Source organism: Nasonia vitripennis, chromosome 5, assembly GCF_009193385.2.
Source record: "Nasonia vitripennis strain AsymCx chromosome 5, Nvit_psr_1.1, whole genome shotgun sequence".
Classification (NCBI taxonomy): domain Eukaryota; kingdom Metazoa; phylum Arthropoda; class Insecta; order Hymenoptera; family Pteromalidae; genus Nasonia; species Nasonia vitripennis.
The window spans coordinates 22982779-22999755 of NC_045761.1; the positions used below are offsets into that span (position 1 = coordinate 22982779).

Sequence of the window (16977 nt, forward strand, 5' to 3'; positions counted from 1 at the left end):
ATCGTTACACATTGATGGGATTGAAAAATTGCCCAAACGCATGGATCGTATGAATTCGCTTTTAATTCTCATACTTTTTTTTACATTAAAGGTCACGGCGACTGACCGTCGTCGAGTACAAGATTGTTATACCGATGGAAATCTCATGATGATTGAATCGCACTATTGTTGACCGTTGACCGATATTATATAAAGTGAAAAATAGTTGCGTGGAAACTAATACAATTGTCTTACCAATGCACCCGTTATTTATGTTTCTTGTCGTCATAATATATTCGCGATTTCTTTTTTTGAGTTCAGCTACGTAGATTTTTTTTCTAAATAGTATGAGATATTCGTATTACAAGCTTTTTCTTTTTACTCTACATTGCTATTTCATCGCATTAGAAAAATCGGTAAGTTGATTTAGCTGGAATCCTCTATACGGTTTTACATGAAACGTCGTCGTATAACGCTTTTTTTGACTTCTGAGAAGAAGATTCTTAGGTGCTTGTGCTGCGTTTGTTTTGTAAGAAAGCTGTATAGAAATATTATCTTATATAAATATCGGATATTAAATTTAGAAAGTAAAACATCTATCTATAGGCACTAGCTTTTAATACATAGAAATTTTGTGTAAAAGCAACAGCTGCACGATTAATTTTAGTGTCCAGCGCGCAGACACATCTTTGTTAAACTAACTTTTTAATCTTCAGTGAAACTTTTGATATTGTAGATTTGAGCTGTACGTTTTACACTATATAAATTATTTTGATTTTTAGGGTTTATCCTCACCTATTTAGCATTATAGTACGTAACTGTTATTTATATTTTTCTTCAACTACGTAGTTTTAATTTTAATCTGCTTATACAATAAAAAACGTTATAATATGTAAACTTTTCTATACATAATTATAGTATTATCAATAACGGAATCTAACGCAATCCGTAAACAAGTTGTGCATCGTAATCACTTTTAATATTAAAATAATTAGTAGCGCATTGAAAAATCTGAAAAATGTCAACTTTGGTACAGTGCCGTAATGCAATTTAATAAAATTTCCGAAAGTGCACGATTTTACGGCAATCACGTCTGTATCATACAATTTCTTTTTTAATGTCATATAATATATCGATTGATTTGGTTTACATCTTTGAGTGTTTATAAAAGGTTGCTAACTTAAATGTATATCAGTACTACCCGTAATGTTTTACAAGTTTAAGTTTATAATATATATTATTTATGCCTTTACTGCAGTTTGCTATATGTAGTAGAACAGATCACATTTCGCTAATTAATATTAAATTCTTTAACACTTTTCACTAACAAGTACTTATACCGATGAAATATGTATATGAATGATTTGTCAAGTTGGAAAAATGCAAGTAGAGCTAAAAGTAGAAGAAATATGTTACAAAACTCTTGGAAACTCGTCATAGAAACGTACGATAAAAACTTATATGCGAGAATAATTTCATTTCGTATGATATTTACAATGCTTCCATCAGTATTTTTAGTACAGAATATAGGCAGTAAATGATTCTTTTAACAGCAATGGTAATTTGATCTTAATCGTCGGTTCTCACTACTAACAGGTAATATATAGCCTTTGTTAGATTTTTTTCTTTGAGAAGACTGCGTTTGTTTTTCGATTTGTTATAAAGCTTATAGAGCTTTGCAATGTAGAGTAATAATGATTCGAATAAACCATTTGAAATGGAGCTTTAATATTGAACAAATACGTTCCTTTTTTATAGCAAAACGCTATACACGCTTTATTATCGAACAATTTGTTCTACATTTTTTTTCTTTCAAGTAAACTAAATTTTCGTAACGCGAGCATATCCAATGAAAACACACCGAAATTCAAGCTGTGAAGAAAACCTCAGTGTATTTCCATCATCGTCGTATGTAAAATTCAAGGTGAGCAATTAACGCCACTGTGCACTCTATAAAAACAACCACGTCTCTCGCAATACAGCTACGTCTAAGTAATTCAGGCGCCCATCTCAGTCGCTCGAGTAAAAATAAAAATCAATCAAACCAGATTTTTATCTTCAGAATAAAAGAGAAAAAAGTAACAGAGAGATTCACCGGAGCTTCGTATTTTCATTCAATTAGCAAGCTCGCCGCTACATCCACCCTCGTAAATATGGATTCGCGAGTGCGTACGCGTCGCGGGAGGAAATTTATCGTCCCGGTGATTACGAGTTTTCACGAAGCTTAATTTACTCGCGCGGCGCACGTGACTGCGCGTAATTTAAACGATCGTTTTCGGATTACTGCGTGTATATATATATAACTCTCTCTGTCTCTCTCGATATTACTAATACACGCGTTCAGTCGCTCAAACAATAAACAAATTTTTGTTTGAAACTTCGCGCGCTTGCAGCAAGTATGTCTCAGCCGCGACGGGGTGTGTCAGGTGGTCTCGCAGGGCAAATGATAGGCAGACATCCGCAACGTCCTAACTTGCGACGAGTCCGAACTCGAGACTTGTCCTAAGAAGTGGACGGTTCGGGGCTGGCGTCGATGAAGTCCAAGTCGTTGCCGGGACCGACCGAACGTCGACTTACGTGCGGCGAACCGCTTATACGAGCTTTTACACTCGCAGTCGAGACGCTTAGCCGTCCCGGCGACGACTTTGCCGCTGCTGTTGTTGTTGTTGTCGAACCCGACTGCTCTTGGCTCTCGTTCGATGGCCTGCGGAGAATTCGAAAAGTACTTTTTGTTAGTTGTTCGATTTTCGTTTCCAACTATGTCGAGGCTTGAAATTCGGCGCGCTTTGTACTTTGTATCGATTCACTTTTACGTTTGGCTTTTTATTTTCTTATTTTTCTCACTAGATGTGTACGTACCGTCGTCTCTTGCGAGGAGCGCTGGCAATTCCAAAGTTGGCGGGATAAAAATAATGTGTATAACAATGCCAGTGCAGTTCGAGCGTACTATTATAGAGGAAGTTTTCACGTTCGGCTATTGCCTCCATTTGGTAGCGTTTAAAACTTCGCGAATGGCAGTTATAAATACACGCAGGAATTTTCTACAGTCTGGCATTTATGGCATTTCGAACTTTTAACCGCGCCGTTTTAGCATTTAGTAACTATATGCGTACGAGTATACAGCGCGTCGTAAACAATGGCGGAAATTTCGCTTGATCGAGAAGTTGTACGATCAGCTGTTGTCGGATATTTTATATTCATCAATGTTACACGGAGTTTCAATTTTTCATCGGTCTAGTCTAGTTAAAATTTCAACGTTATACGTTTACTTCGTTACAGCATCATTTTCACTCTTTTTAATACTCCTTTACAGCTCACTGTGCTCAGTGCAGTGACACTTTCAATTTTTCCCAGTTTTTTCGCTCCATTATCCTTTTCAAAAGCTGCGCAAAGGTCGTTAATTCGGCGACGCGATCGTCAATCGAAGATAATTGGAAAAAAAATTTATTAGAACGAGAAAATAAACCTTTCAACAATTTAAATAGAAATGCAGTGAGCGCGACGATTCGTTTAGTTCGATTCGATTTCGTTGAAGCGAGAGACTCGATGATGCATTGAGAGATACAGAGCTTGGAAAAAAAGGTAAAGTAAAAACCTATTTAGAGAAGCCGAGAATACAGGCGGCGTAGAAAATATAAACCTAGAAAACATTGATAGGCAGATATCGGGTATTGCCAATCATGGAAATGGAGCAGTCAATACTGCTCCATAAAAGCCGCGGCACTCCCATTAACATGGTCGCTTGAAAAGCTGTGAAATTCACTTTGAACCCATCCATTAACCGCGCATTCACGCGGATTAATCGCTCGCTCGAAGCGAAAGAGAGTGAGAGAAAAGAATTTTTTTTTAAACTACAACTCGAAAAAAGCGTCGTTAAGGACACGCCGTAGAAGTTCGAATTCGCGCGAGGTGAAAAATGGAAGCTCGACTCGGTAGCGCCAGAAATTGGGACGACGGGGGAGAGCTTCCGCGAAGGGATGGCGTCCATCTTCCTCGACGTTGAGAGACAGCTTCTTTCGAGCAGTATCGCGAATAAGTACTTACGTATATACAGTGAGAGAGAGAGAGAGAGAAAGCTTTTTCTTCAGTAGCGCGTGAAATGTTTTTCTTTTCAACCGCGCGCGCTCTCGCGCTTTTAGTCGACGAGAGCTTTCGTCGTTGGTGTCTAATCGAAGTGTCGAGTGCCGGTATAATCCTCGAGGTTTGAAAAATAAGGAAAAGCGAAATCACCTCAATCTCGAGGGGTCAATTTGCGGCTGCTGCTGCTGGTCGTCCTCGCCGGTAGAAGCCTGGCTCATGGCAGTGTTGAGCTCCCTCTCCCATTGTCTCTCTTTGCGCTCGCGTTCAAGTCGCTCGAGCTCGCGTTCGCGATTGTACACCCGGTACTCGGGTATGAAAGCTAATCTGCGCTGCTGCTCTTCGCCGGTGGTCGCCGCTTCGCTCGACTGCACTGGATCCTCGGCTAGAGACTCGGCCTTTAGAGATCTGAGAACACAGAGAAAACAGAGAGGGAGATGAACAGTTGCCGAGAAGTTTAGAGTGACGTGATTCAGAGGATTAGGTCTTTTGGACCCGTGGAATTTTCGGGACAGCAAGCCAGCAGTTTAAAAAAATCAGCACTCTCCATGTGCTTCATTAACTCGTGCTGCATGATTTCGTGCATTACTGCGCTTATATCTTGAGAAAATAGGAACATTCGATAGCAGTGCAGTATATTCAGTTGAAATCTGACATTTTGAGGTTATGTTGAGCCTGGCTTGATTCGATATTCTTTAAAACACAACTAATTACATTATCAGTTAAAATTTCACAACAGAGTTCTAGTTTTTACAGCTTAGGGCAAGCCTATTATTATTATTTATTATCCCTATATAAAAAAAATTCATGACCGAATGCTGTGAAGCCAAGATAAACGTCATGTGAATGACTCATGTAGCGCGCATGCGTCTAAGCCAGGAAGTCTAAACGTCTTCGAGGTTAGGACGCGCGCGCGCACACACACACACAAAATTGCCACATGACTTTATCTTGGCTTCACAACATTCGATCATAACTTTTTAATATAGATAGAAAAAAAAATTCGTGTAAGTTACTGATTGTAGAACCTAAGGTAAAAGTGCTAGAAAAGGCATGCTGTGGGTGAACCGTAGGTGGAGCACGGGTGGAGCGAAGCTGCACGAAGTTCGCGAATAATTTGTATAAATCGTATCGGAAAAAAATTAGATAATTGCGGAATCGTTATAAAAGTTTGTAATCGCAAGTAAAAAAATTGTCAGTTTATTAGTTTATTTATAAAAAATCAAAAACTTTTTACGCCGCGAGAAAGTAGAAAAATACGTTTTTCTTGTAAGATATTGATCTGAGAACATTGAAACCACTGCGAATCGTTTGTAAATTAATTACCGATTCTGTAAATATTGCCTTTATTGCGTTATTCGCTATAGATACTGATTAATAAATTAATTATTTTTTCGTCAACTATGCTACACCAATTCGGGCGGTTCGTGTACCATATTCCGTTCGATGATTCGAATCAGCTGTTCCTATATCGTTACGCACGTGTACTGCAGTGACTATATAATATACGACAACAACGATAAGTCGGTTTGTGCAAGTGCATCGCGGATTCAGAAGTGTGTACAGTGCAGCGATGGTCTCCTGGTGCAACGGCCTCTTCAGGGAGTATTGGCTTTCAATCTTATTCTAACTTTAATAAGTCCAGAAGTAGTGAAAGTGTAAATTACTAGGTCATAACCTACAAATTATATACTCCATCATAATATCTCTTTTATTTATTTAATAAAGTCTAGATAACAAACGGGTTTTTATACTGCAGTAGTCGATTCTTTATTGTAAATAAAGTCACTTATGGCAAAAATATTTTAATTATTAATGTTTTTATCATTTTCTATGTCTCATTTTTTGATGATTAATTTTTTGAAATCTAATCAATATTAGATATTTTTTAATAGAATTTCATGCCTAGTTCTATCACTTTTTATCATTACTTTATTACTTTTACAGTAATCTTCAATAACACCAATCAGTCTACGTGCCATTAGATCATACTTGGATAGAAGAGCTTACCGTTGTAGCTACTACTGTTATAACTACAGGTATGTCCTATCGTACAAAACATTTTGAACCTTCAATGGCTAACTTATAACAAATATTAGGAACTTCGTGCAGCTGAGCGCCACCGCTCCAGTCAGTCCCGCTCTGACCACTCGACCGAACACACATCTGGAGAGACGCAAGAGAGCAGCCAATAAAGAACTCAACCACAACTCCTGCCTTTTCTCTGTTCACCCCGACCACGTCATCCCGACATTGGTGACCCCGACTGCAACATCACCAGGAGCAGCGAATGACGCAGCTCCACGGCTCTCCAGCAGCGGACAACGACGCCTCTCAGCGCGTCTCGGCGGACAGCAACGGGTCGACGCGACCACCGCCATCTTTCCTTTGTGTTCGTGCTGGCACGCCGGCGAACACAAAGACATCACCATCGCCACACATCTTCCTCACATCCTCCCCACGAGGAAATGTGAGACGATTCGAGAAGGAAAAGTTCTCCTTTCTCGTGACTTTCCAAACGCGTGCAGGCACGCCGGCGCGTTTTGGAAAAAGCAACGCTTTGTTGCGCAACGTGGAAGCCCTCGCCGCGGGATTTTGGACTTTTGCGCGAAGCCAACGCCACCGGCGCCTTATTGCATCATTCGCAGCAATCATCAAGCCTCAAAAAAAGGATTTAGCGTGAAGCAACCGACACCGGCGCGTTTCATCAGAACCACATCGGTCAGTTCCGCACTTATTACCGATGAGTAAGGTGCGGCGGAATGCCGCTAGCCTAAACATCTTGGCGGAGTGTAGAAGGAATTGTAAGAATGAAACAGAAGAGTCAAAGATAGCGAAATGTAAACAGCGATAAGGGTAGAGACAAAGGCCTTATTGAAAGCTTGACGCGTCTCATAAGGGAGAACAAGAGCGGACCTCAGTCCGGGTCCGACCGCGTTGGCGATCGCAAGATTCGCGTTTCATCGTTGATGATCGTTGGCCATTGTCACTTTTTTTGTTGTTGCAAGAGTGCTTCTACTTTAGTCTCTTGAAACAAACTAGTCAACTATGATGAGAGAAATCAGCTGAATACACGTCCAGATTCGTCGGCTGTATGCAAGGGCGAAACCCAGGTACTGCATTGCGTCGAGTTCGACAGAAACGGAAAAGGGACCGAAAAAGATACGTCGCTGAACCTCCAATTCACAAAGAACAAGACTGAATGGTTAGCGAATCACATCTTTCCGCGTAAAAAATAAGGGTAAGAGAATTTACAGCCATTCGACGTTGTTCGACGTTGCTAATTTTCAGAACTTCTCTCTCTCTCTCTCTCTCTCTCTCCCTCCCTCTCTTCGCCACAGAGACGCTGAGGAACTCATTCCATATAAGCGCCTCATATCTTTGGAACTCACTACCACAACCACCATGCACACATAAGCAACACTACCTCAGTCACCCTCTTTAAACAAAGAGTCAGGCTATACATCTACAACTCAGAAAACTCATAGCTTTCATTCATTAATATTTAATTTATAGCACGCTAACCTCAAAATGCCAACTTTATTGTCGATTTTGAGGTTGTCATGCTATAAAATATCGTATGAGACTGTTGTGGGAGGAGTTGTTCTACCTTGCTCGAGGTTTTTTGCACGAGCGAAGCAAGTGCGAAAAACCTCGAGCAAGGTAGAAAACCATCTCCCACAACAGTGTCATAATATACTATTATGTATCACCACTATCAATCATCGAAGCATCTATAATAATCTAACTCTGTGCTTTTCGTTTGCAGATGGCGGTTGCAGCTGCTGCGGCGTCGACAAAGGACGTCGAACATTTGGACATTTGGGTGTTCGAACGCGTTTTCTACGAGAATCATCCCGGCTGGAAGCGTTTCGACGATTGCGCGGGTCACCTGGCAAACTACGCCATAGTCGAAGATGATTTGGAGAGTCTGCGCGACGCGACTTTGCCGAAGGATATCGAGGGTCTGTGTATCGATTTATCCTGCTATACGTATCGCAAAGAAGACAACGATCCGAAAGTGGAGAATTTCGAAAAATTGAAGTTTCTAAACGTATTGGAAGCCAGCTTGATAAGCCTCGATTGCATCCGCGGACTTCCGGAGTTGCGAGTGCTCGTCTGCAACGGCTTCGCGCTTCAGGCTCTCTCGAGGCTTCGCGACGACGAGCTCGCGACTAGCATCGCCTCCTTGCCAAAACTACGCTGTATCGTCACTTACGATTACGAGCTCTTCCCCGACTCGCTCTTGCTCCCTCACGTTTTTCCGGTGTCTTTGCGCAGCCTAGCCTTGATGAGAGCGTGCAATTACGACTACTCGTTTCTCCTGCACTTGCCGAATTTGGAAAATTTGCACTTGGATCTGAGCAACTGCGAGAATCACAACGTCCTCGACACGCTGCGTCGATTACCGTACAATAGTAAGTTGCTGCGTTTCGGCACGATCGATCAAGAATTACTGCGAAACGTTCAAGCCGACAAGTTGTACTCCACCGCTCAAAACCTGCTCGACGGCTGGCCCAACCTTCGACAATTGAGCGTCGACTTGCCCGGTTTCGGCGTCACGAAACAAAAGGCCCTGCGTTTTCCGAGGACTATTCAAGTGCTTAAGTTAACAAACTGTGGTCCTTTTAAGCTCAAGGCTCTGCTACTAGATTACAAGCAGCTCAAATTTCTAGCGGTTTTCACCGATCGCGTCAACTCGAAGGACCTTAAGATTCTTCGCCACTGCTATCGCACGAAAACAATGTTCATGGGCAACTTTAAGGTCTATTTACGCGAAAAGTTCTCTACAACAAGCAAGTATCACTTTATACTGAGCAAAAGTAGTACGGAAGACGGTAGTACATCGTATTTTAATTACGTTTACGAAAATTTCTATAATTGAAAAAATTCAAGTTTGAAACATCGAAAAAAGAATGGAGAAATTTGTGGAAATATAAATAGATTTTAATTCATAATTTACTAATATATTTTTGAAATGCATCGAAACATATTTTGTTGTACCTTTATAGTAATATTGATTAGAATTTTAATATTTAAAACAACAATTGACTTGATTGTTAATTTTACGTATTGTGAGAAGAGCGTTTAAGAGAATACAAAATAAACCAGTTAATTAATATAAATAATAATTAATAGCAATAAGAGCCTTATACTTTTGATTTTATTTATATGCCTACTTTCACTTTCATTCATTTCGTGCCTTTGTCCTTGCAGCTTGTTATGGGATTCATCTCTCTTTACATCAACTTTCAGCCTTTCTCTGGCCTCTATTAAAAAATGGGATACATTATAAAAATTAATCCAGCAGAGGAAAATATTTCCTGTTCGCCGGTCTGGAATACAAAAAAATTTATAAAATTTGCTTAAAATTAACTGAAAACTAAAATAATTGTTAAAATTGCTGCTGCGACGTGTTCGTAACCATTAGATTAGGTCTCGGTGCTAATGCCGGTCAACCCCAGCGTTTGCAATATTTTTTCTGAATATTCTCTCCATCACGTATTGTCGTCATAACGTTTACAAAACTGGTATTAGCTGTTCTGTTGTATCCACTTCTTTATCCTTCCTTTTGTCTTGTAGTCTTTAGTTATTGTTTCTGACCTCACGAGCAAAAGCACGAGGCCGGCCACAAGCTTTGGCTTTCGGATGTGTCTACGCGAGAGTTGCGTAAAGTCGCCGCTGAGAATTAATTGGAACTATCTGAACGAACGCAATGACTTCACGCAAGTCTACGGCCGCTATACAGAGAACTTGCGGTAGCCTCCGACTCGCGTACGGCAAGCTTTTATTTTTTTCTTTTAGCCGCGGATTTCGAACGGCGCGGGTCTAATGCTGGGCGTAAACGGATCCCTGCTGCTCGTGGAAACTCACTGAAGGTGAATATTTCTTGAAAGTGCGAGCTTTCGCTGCGGTCACCGGTCACCCAATACGCTTTTCTCGTCGAGAGTAAGAAGTGCTCGTGTGCATAGCGAGCTTCGAGCTCCGGGCGCGCTTCGCTCGTTGCTCCAGGTTCACCGACAGGAGTTCGGTGAAAAGTCTCGATTCGAATAGAGCACCTTGGTCTGTGGTGACCGTGGTTGGTGAGTCGTACCGACAGATCCAATTGTCGTAAAAGGCACGAGCAACTGTTGCTGCCGTTGTGTCCATGATTGGGATTGCTTCCGGCCATCTTGAATATCGATCAATGATCGTAAGGAGATGAGTGTAGCCGTGGCTATTGGCAAATGGGCCAACTAAGTCCAAGTGTACGTAATCGAATCTCGCGTCTGGCGTGACAAAATGGTTAGGTAGGAATTTGTTATGTTTTGTGACTTTAGATTGCTGACAGTCGAGGCACGATTTGCACCAAACAGCGATATCGCGGCTCATATTGGGCCAAACGTATACTGCTGTTGAATGAGGCGACTCGTGACCTTTACTCCAGGATGCGATTGTGAATGGAAATTTTTGAATTAGGTACAGTGGTGTCTAATACATTTGTACCTTTGTGTCAATTATCGACTGAAGATTACTCAACATCCTTATTTAATAAATTCTTTGGTGAAAATATCCGAAGTGGCTTAGCAATTCCAAAATTTTTAGTTTTGGACTATTACACACATCATTATCTTACAGCAAATGAAGTTTTCAATGAGTACTTACCATACGAAGAATATTTGCTTTTGTGTTACGATTATTTAACTCGGAAAGCTCAAATATTACCGAGAGTTATTATTTATACTCACAACAGATTTTTGATTATCAAAATAAAATATTGGGAATGCATCAACAGGATACAACTTCCATCTGTAAAGAGATTTCATCTTTACTGTGTTATTGTACTAAGTTTACAACAAAATTTAGATGATTTTCAACGCAATTTAAAAAGCATCTTCATTGTCTCCAGTAGTCAATATCAAAGTAAAATTACACATGAGAATTTTGAGCTTATTAAGTTACAAATACAAGAATTAAATGTGGAAACACTTTATAGCAATGAAGAACTAGAAAAAATAGAGAATAAATTCAAACAAATTGTAGACCTTGATAATGTTATCAAAATTAACTGTGATAAGTGTAAATGCATTAAAGACTTTATAGAGAATATTTTTATAGAAGCTAATCAAATAATGATTACACAAAATGATCAATCATGTGAAAATAATGTGTTTTATAATCCACAATTTTGCGAAGAATTGATGAAACTTTGTATGGAATTTGTTCTTTGGTCAAATATTATACAACAAAATAGCATTACAAGTTCATCCTGTGATTTTACTGCACTATTAGATAGTTATAAAGTTGACTTTGATAGATACTTATCACTAAAATTCGAATCAACACCAAGACTAAATGAATATTTATTAAAAAATATTGATTATGAGAATGAAAAGTTAGAATATTTAAGAAAGATTATTCATTCAGAAGCAAGTAGAAAAACAAAAGATAAATATTTTGACTATAGTTACATGCAGTATGAAGAAAATTGGATGGGTCTTAATAATTATCGAGTAAAAGCTAAAGAGGAAAACAATTCAGAAAACTCTTCAAGCAGTGATGATGAAAGTATACTAGACACTAATAATGATAGTGATGGTGTTGATTTTGAAGAAGTAAGTTTGAATATCAATACATTTATAGACTCTGTTTGCCAAGATAATAATGATAATCATATCTCACACACACATGCAGTAATATCTGAAAAGTTGGTTCCCATTGAAAATGAAAATACAAAAGTTGAATCACAATATGTGCATGATAAGCACGATAATGAAATTTTTCAACAAAATGCTGTTACTAAACAAAACAATAACACTAGTAAGAGTAATAAAAAAGTTCAGAAATCAGAATCTGCAATTGCAAAAAATAATTTCAATAGAGGAAAGTTTCTTAGGCCTTGTGAGGATATCTATTTGTTGCAACAAAAACCAACACAATCCTCTATAAAACGTCAAGTTATTAAAAATTCCAATCAATCTACATCTAATAAGATTAATAAACAAAGAAGAATTCTTGCTACTTCAAGTCCTTTTGATAGTCTTTTAAAAATATTAACTTCAGCTTATTGTAATATCCAAAAATTTCAAAATTTTATAACTCAACCAACAAATTATACAATAGAGGAAATCACTGAAGAGTTTTTCAACATTCTTCAAAAATATGTTGAGAATTTCAACTTTAGACAGCTAAGCTCATTGAGAGTGAAATTTGTCGAACAGGCTTTGTGGCTCAGCAAGTCAAAAGTTTTGTTGGAGACAATCTATTGGTGAATTTTATAAAAGAATTATGCCATCAACCATAATTGATAAGTATGAATGTAACCAGTGTAACATCATATCATATCGACATGAAAAATGTATAAATATGTCATCTACAGAAATAATGTCTGAAAATTATATAGAAAATATTATTAAACACCTTCATATACCAGATAAATGTGATAAATGTGGTCATAAGATTTTTATAGCAGATTTTAAAATACAAAATATTTTATGCATTGATATTGAAGACACAGTCAAAAATAGTGGATCATGCTTACTCAAGTTAGGTGAATTAGTATCACACATAAAAATAGAAGAACAATCATTTATTTTGATGGGAATAATTGGTTTTCAAGAACCTTTAGGAGAACAAACAACAAGGCACTATTTTGCTTGTTGTAGAGGCATTCAAGGATTTTGGTTAAAGTATGATAACACAGAAGAATCCAGCAAACCTATCAGAATCAGCGATAAAGCTGCATCACTAAACGGAGCAATATTAATTTACATAGAATTTGATAACAAGGTATAACTAGAGGTTAGTAAAAATTGAATTACTGATGTCCCAATTAATATTAACGCATAGGAAATTTTATAAAATCTTGTATTATTTTTCAGAGATCATCGTCGCAGATAATGTACAATTATATTGCAAGAAACACTGGCAGTCTGTTTTAAAAAATAATTAATGCATGATTATTAATAAATACATTTATTTAATTGTAGTGTAAAAATATTTATTGTACATAATTTTTTCCTCTTCTTTTCGTCAGATTGCATACAAAAAATTCGAGGGTATTTTAATATATGAAGCTATAATTAGTTTTTACGTTAGAATTTTACAAAATTTTCAACTTTTCATTTTGTTAGTTAATTATAACATTCACGATTTAAAAAATTATTGTTAAATACTAAGGTGAACTGTATGAAAAATTATAAAAAAAGTGAATACACACCAAGAGAAGTCAGTGCAGCTAAGAGATTCATTTTAACAAAATTATTTGAACCAAATCACCTACTCAAATCAAAAAGCTGTACATAGGGCTTCAGGTAAACATAAAGAAAATATAACATTATATAAAAATTGATAAGGTAAATAGTTATGGAATGAGTTTTAAAGCATCTGTGCAAAATTTCAGAGCTCTACGTTCAAAAGAAGAGAAATGACTGAAATGTTAATCTTGCTTATTACGATACTTGAGAGTTGTCATTAATTGTAGAGCTCTAAAATTTTGAACAAAAGCTTTACAACTCATTACAAAACTATTAAGCTTATCAGTTTTTATTTAAATTTATCCTCTCTGTACCTTTACCTGGTGACCTGCATACGGCTTTTCACTTTGGAAGTTTGATTTCCTACAAAAGTCTTGTTACAAGGGATGTCTAAATCCTTAATAATTTTTAAATATAATTGAAAAATTTCTAAGGTAACTGGTTAACTAATGGTACCTTTTAGCAGTAAAAAAAAAGGAAAACATTGAACACGCATTAGTATAAGTCACTGCACTTTAGAGGTTCTCTTTATAATAAATCACCCCCTCAAACTAAAAAGCCGAGCATAGGGCTTCGGATAAACATAAAGAAAGGATACAATTAAATAAAAACTGATCAGGTAAATAGTTTTCTAATAAGTTGTGAAACATCTTTACAAAATTTCAAAGCTGTACGTCAAAAGCAATAGAAATGGCTGGAAAATTCTTGCTTATTTTGACTTATGACTTTCTTCCCATTGACAAAAAAATAACAATAAATTTTGAACTAGACAGCTGAAATTTTGTACAGACGTTTTAAAAATTATTTAAAAACTAATTACCATGGCAGTTTTTATTTAACTTTATCCTGTATAGATGATTACCTGTAAACCCACTCGTGCTTTTCACTTTGCGACTCACATTTCTGTGATGGTTTTTTATAGAGAATCTATTAACCTTTGAGACTTGCATTACTGTTATCTAGTATAATTTCAAGTATAGAAAAGCATTGTTACTCAAGCTATACCTTAGTATTTAACAATAATTTTTCCTTTCAAGTATTATAAATTATTTGCATATTAACAAATTGAAGTATTTTTAAGTTTATATTATTTATAATTGTTCAAAATTATTGTTGCTTTTCCACACTTTAAAATTAAGTAAAATACCTCAATAAAAGTCACTGACAATGATAAATAAAAATTGCTATGGTAGTTACTTTTTTTAAGGATATACAAAACTTGTTGAACATAATGACAATACTATTAAAGTAGTTTTTAATCTAGAGGTCTAAAAACTTGTACAGATGTTATGTTAATCATTAGGAAACTATAGCTATCATGGCAATTTTCGTTTATCTATATTCGGTTCCTATTATCACCTAAACACCTGCTCACGGTTTTTCTCTTTGCAACTGTAATTGCTGAGATGGAGTATCTCTAAGCGTTTACAAGTTCTTTTTTTACTTTCTGCTGTATTTTTAGGACCAGATGGTCATAATTACTTGAGTTGAATTTTCTATTTTCACCTTCTGGACCTAAAAATATGGCAGAACACAGATTTATTTAAGCTAGTCCTGACAGATCCTCTGTGATTAGCTTTTCTAAAGTTTACTCGCAAAATAACATATATCCTGCCAAAGTCTGAGCAGATGAAAATTGAAACAAAATATTCAGTGACATTTTCGAAAGTTATTAAACAAAACATTATGTATTCTAATTAATGAACTTAGAGTTTCAATTTTCATCTGATAATACGCTCTGTATCCTATTTTGATAACACTATTCTAAACTAATCCTACTCCCTCACATTCTAATCCCTAAGTCTATTTCATCCCCCTAAGAACACTTTCGCACTTTCACTTGTAACACAGCGGTCTTCACTCTTGAAACAGATGAAACAGCTATCCAGCTGTCCTGCACTGCATCAGTCGCACTGTTGTTTACACCATCAAAGTTGACGGCCTCGAATCTGAAAAATTAATAATTTTAATATTTTGATCACTTTGTTATATTATATGTATTGTTCTGAAAATGTCCTTCATGATACACTCTTGGCGAAAGGTAATTCAATAAGTATTGAAGACTTCACTCCAGTGAATACGCACAGCAGCACAAATAAGAGTGGATACCGGTGAGACATCAGTGGTGCAGGAACTTATGCAGGAACAGTTTGCTCGTTCGATGAAAAATAAATGAATTAGTATGTTGCACAAGATATTTCAATGAGCCAGGTGACCAGACCTGGCCAAATGTTATTTATGTGATTATTTAGTAATGTGGTGAGATGTTTACGATTTCAGATATTTCAAAAATCAACAAAGAAATTATTATGTAATCTCAATTAATATTTTTTGTAATATAATGATAGTAAGTGACGACAGGTCTGGTCACCCTGATTACAATGTTTTGAAGCACCTAATATTTGTTATAAGTTAGCCATTGAAGGTTCAAAATGTTTTGTACGATAGGACATACCTGTAGTTATAACAGTAGTAGCTACAACGGTAAGCTCTTCTATCCAAGTATGATCTAATGGCACGTAGACTGATTGGTGTTATTGAAGATTACTGTAAAAGTAATAAAGTAATGATAAAAAGTGATAGAACTAGGCATGAAATTCTATTAAAAAATATCTAATATTGATTAGATTTCAAAAAATTAATCATCAAAAAATGAGACATAGAAAATGATAAAAACATTAATAATTAAAATATTTTTGCCATAAGTGACTTTATTTACAATAAAGAATCGACTACTGCAGTATAAAAACCCGTTTGTTATCTAGACTTTATTAAATAAATAAAAGAGATATTATGATGGAGTATATAATTTGTAGGTTATGACCTAGTAATTTACACTTTCACTACTTCTGGACTTATTAAAGTTAGAATAAGATTGAAAGCCAATACTCCCTGAAGAGGCCGTTGCACCAGGAGACCATCGCTGCACTGTACACACTTCTGAATCCGCGATGCACTTGCACAAACCGACTTATCGTTGTTGTCGTATATTATATAGTCACTGCAGTACACGTGCGTAACGATATAGGAACAGCTGATTCGAATCATCGAACGGAATATGGTACACGAACCGCCCGAATTGGTGTAGCATAGTTGACGAAAAAATAATTAATTTATTAATCAGTATCTATAGCGAATAACGCAATAAAGGCAATATTTACAGAATCGGTAATTAATTTACAAACGATTCGCAGTGGTTTCAATGTTCTCAGATCAATATCTTACAAGAAAAACGTATTTTTCTACTTTCTCGCGGCGTAAAAAGTTTTTGATTTTTTATAAATAAACTAATAAACTGACAATTTTTTTACTTGCGATTACAAACTTTTATAACGATTCCGCAATTATCTAATTTTTTTCCGATACGATTTATACAAATTATTCGCGAACTTCGTGCAGCTGTGGAGCGATGCTACCTTGCGAGACTAAGTATTACAGGGAGGGGATGACTGACGCTGATGTCGTTTCAACACGTGCTCTTATGGAAGTTGGCAGCAGTCTCCGTGGCGGCCGCTCGTACTATATTTTTCTCATAAGATTTAACATGGGTTTTGGCAGTTTACGGGGGCGCCACCGTAGTACGCGCGCCCTGTCAATACAAGTAGGAGCATCCCTTGCAATACTCAGTGTACTTGGAGATTTCGAAGTGTAAAGACCTAAGCGCCCGTACCAGAGTGTCTGTTCA

The 16977-nt window shown here is 36.9% G+C and overlaps 3 protein-coding genes across 10 annotated transcripts in view; 2 read left to right on the top strand and 1 right to left on the bottom strand.

Annotated features, from left to right (window-relative positions):
* Positions 1-45: 45 nt before the first annotated feature.
* Positions 46-16977, bottom strand: part of LOC100123710 (serine/threonine-protein kinase 32A) — a 75544-nt gene continuing 58612 nt past the window's right edge. For all 6 annotated transcript variants that reach the window (XM_032600496.1, XM_001607354.6, XM_003426648.5 and 3 more), the window contains 2 exons: positions 4210-4464; positions 46-2683 (listed from right to left, as the gene is read on the bottom strand). In XM_032600496.1, the coding sequence (XP_032456387.1) occupies positions 2482-2683; positions 4210-4464 (457 nt within the window). In that variant the 3' untranslated portion in view covers positions 46-2481. The remainder of the gene's footprint in view (positions 2684-4209; positions 4465-16977) is intronic.
* LOC116417553 lies at positions 5071-9209 on the top strand. 3 transcript variants are annotated; one of them, XM_031931016.2, is made up of 4 exons: positions 5071-5661; positions 6004-6095; positions 6156-7297; positions 7826-9209. In XM_031931016.2, exon 4 carries the CDS (start codon positions 7826-7828, stop codon positions 8939-8941), a length of 1116 nt encoding a protein of 371 aa, XP_031786876.1. In that variant the 5' UTR covers positions 5071-5661; positions 6004-6095; positions 6156-7297; the 3' UTR covers positions 8942-9209. The 3 variants fall into 3 exon arrangements, with proteins under 3 accessions (XP_031786876.1, XP_031786875.1, XP_031786877.1); XM_031931015.2 differs by having other exon boundaries at positions 5378-5726; XM_031931017.2 differs by having other exon boundaries at positions 5378-5714.
* Positions 10466-13768, top strand: LOC116417552. Its single transcript, XM_031931010.2, has 2 exons — positions 10466-12837; positions 12918-13768. Exon 1 carries the CDS (start codon positions 10497-10499, stop codon positions 12306-12308), a length of 1812 nt encoding a protein of 603 aa, XP_031786870.1. The 5' UTR covers positions 10466-10496; the 3' UTR covers positions 12309-12837; positions 12918-13768.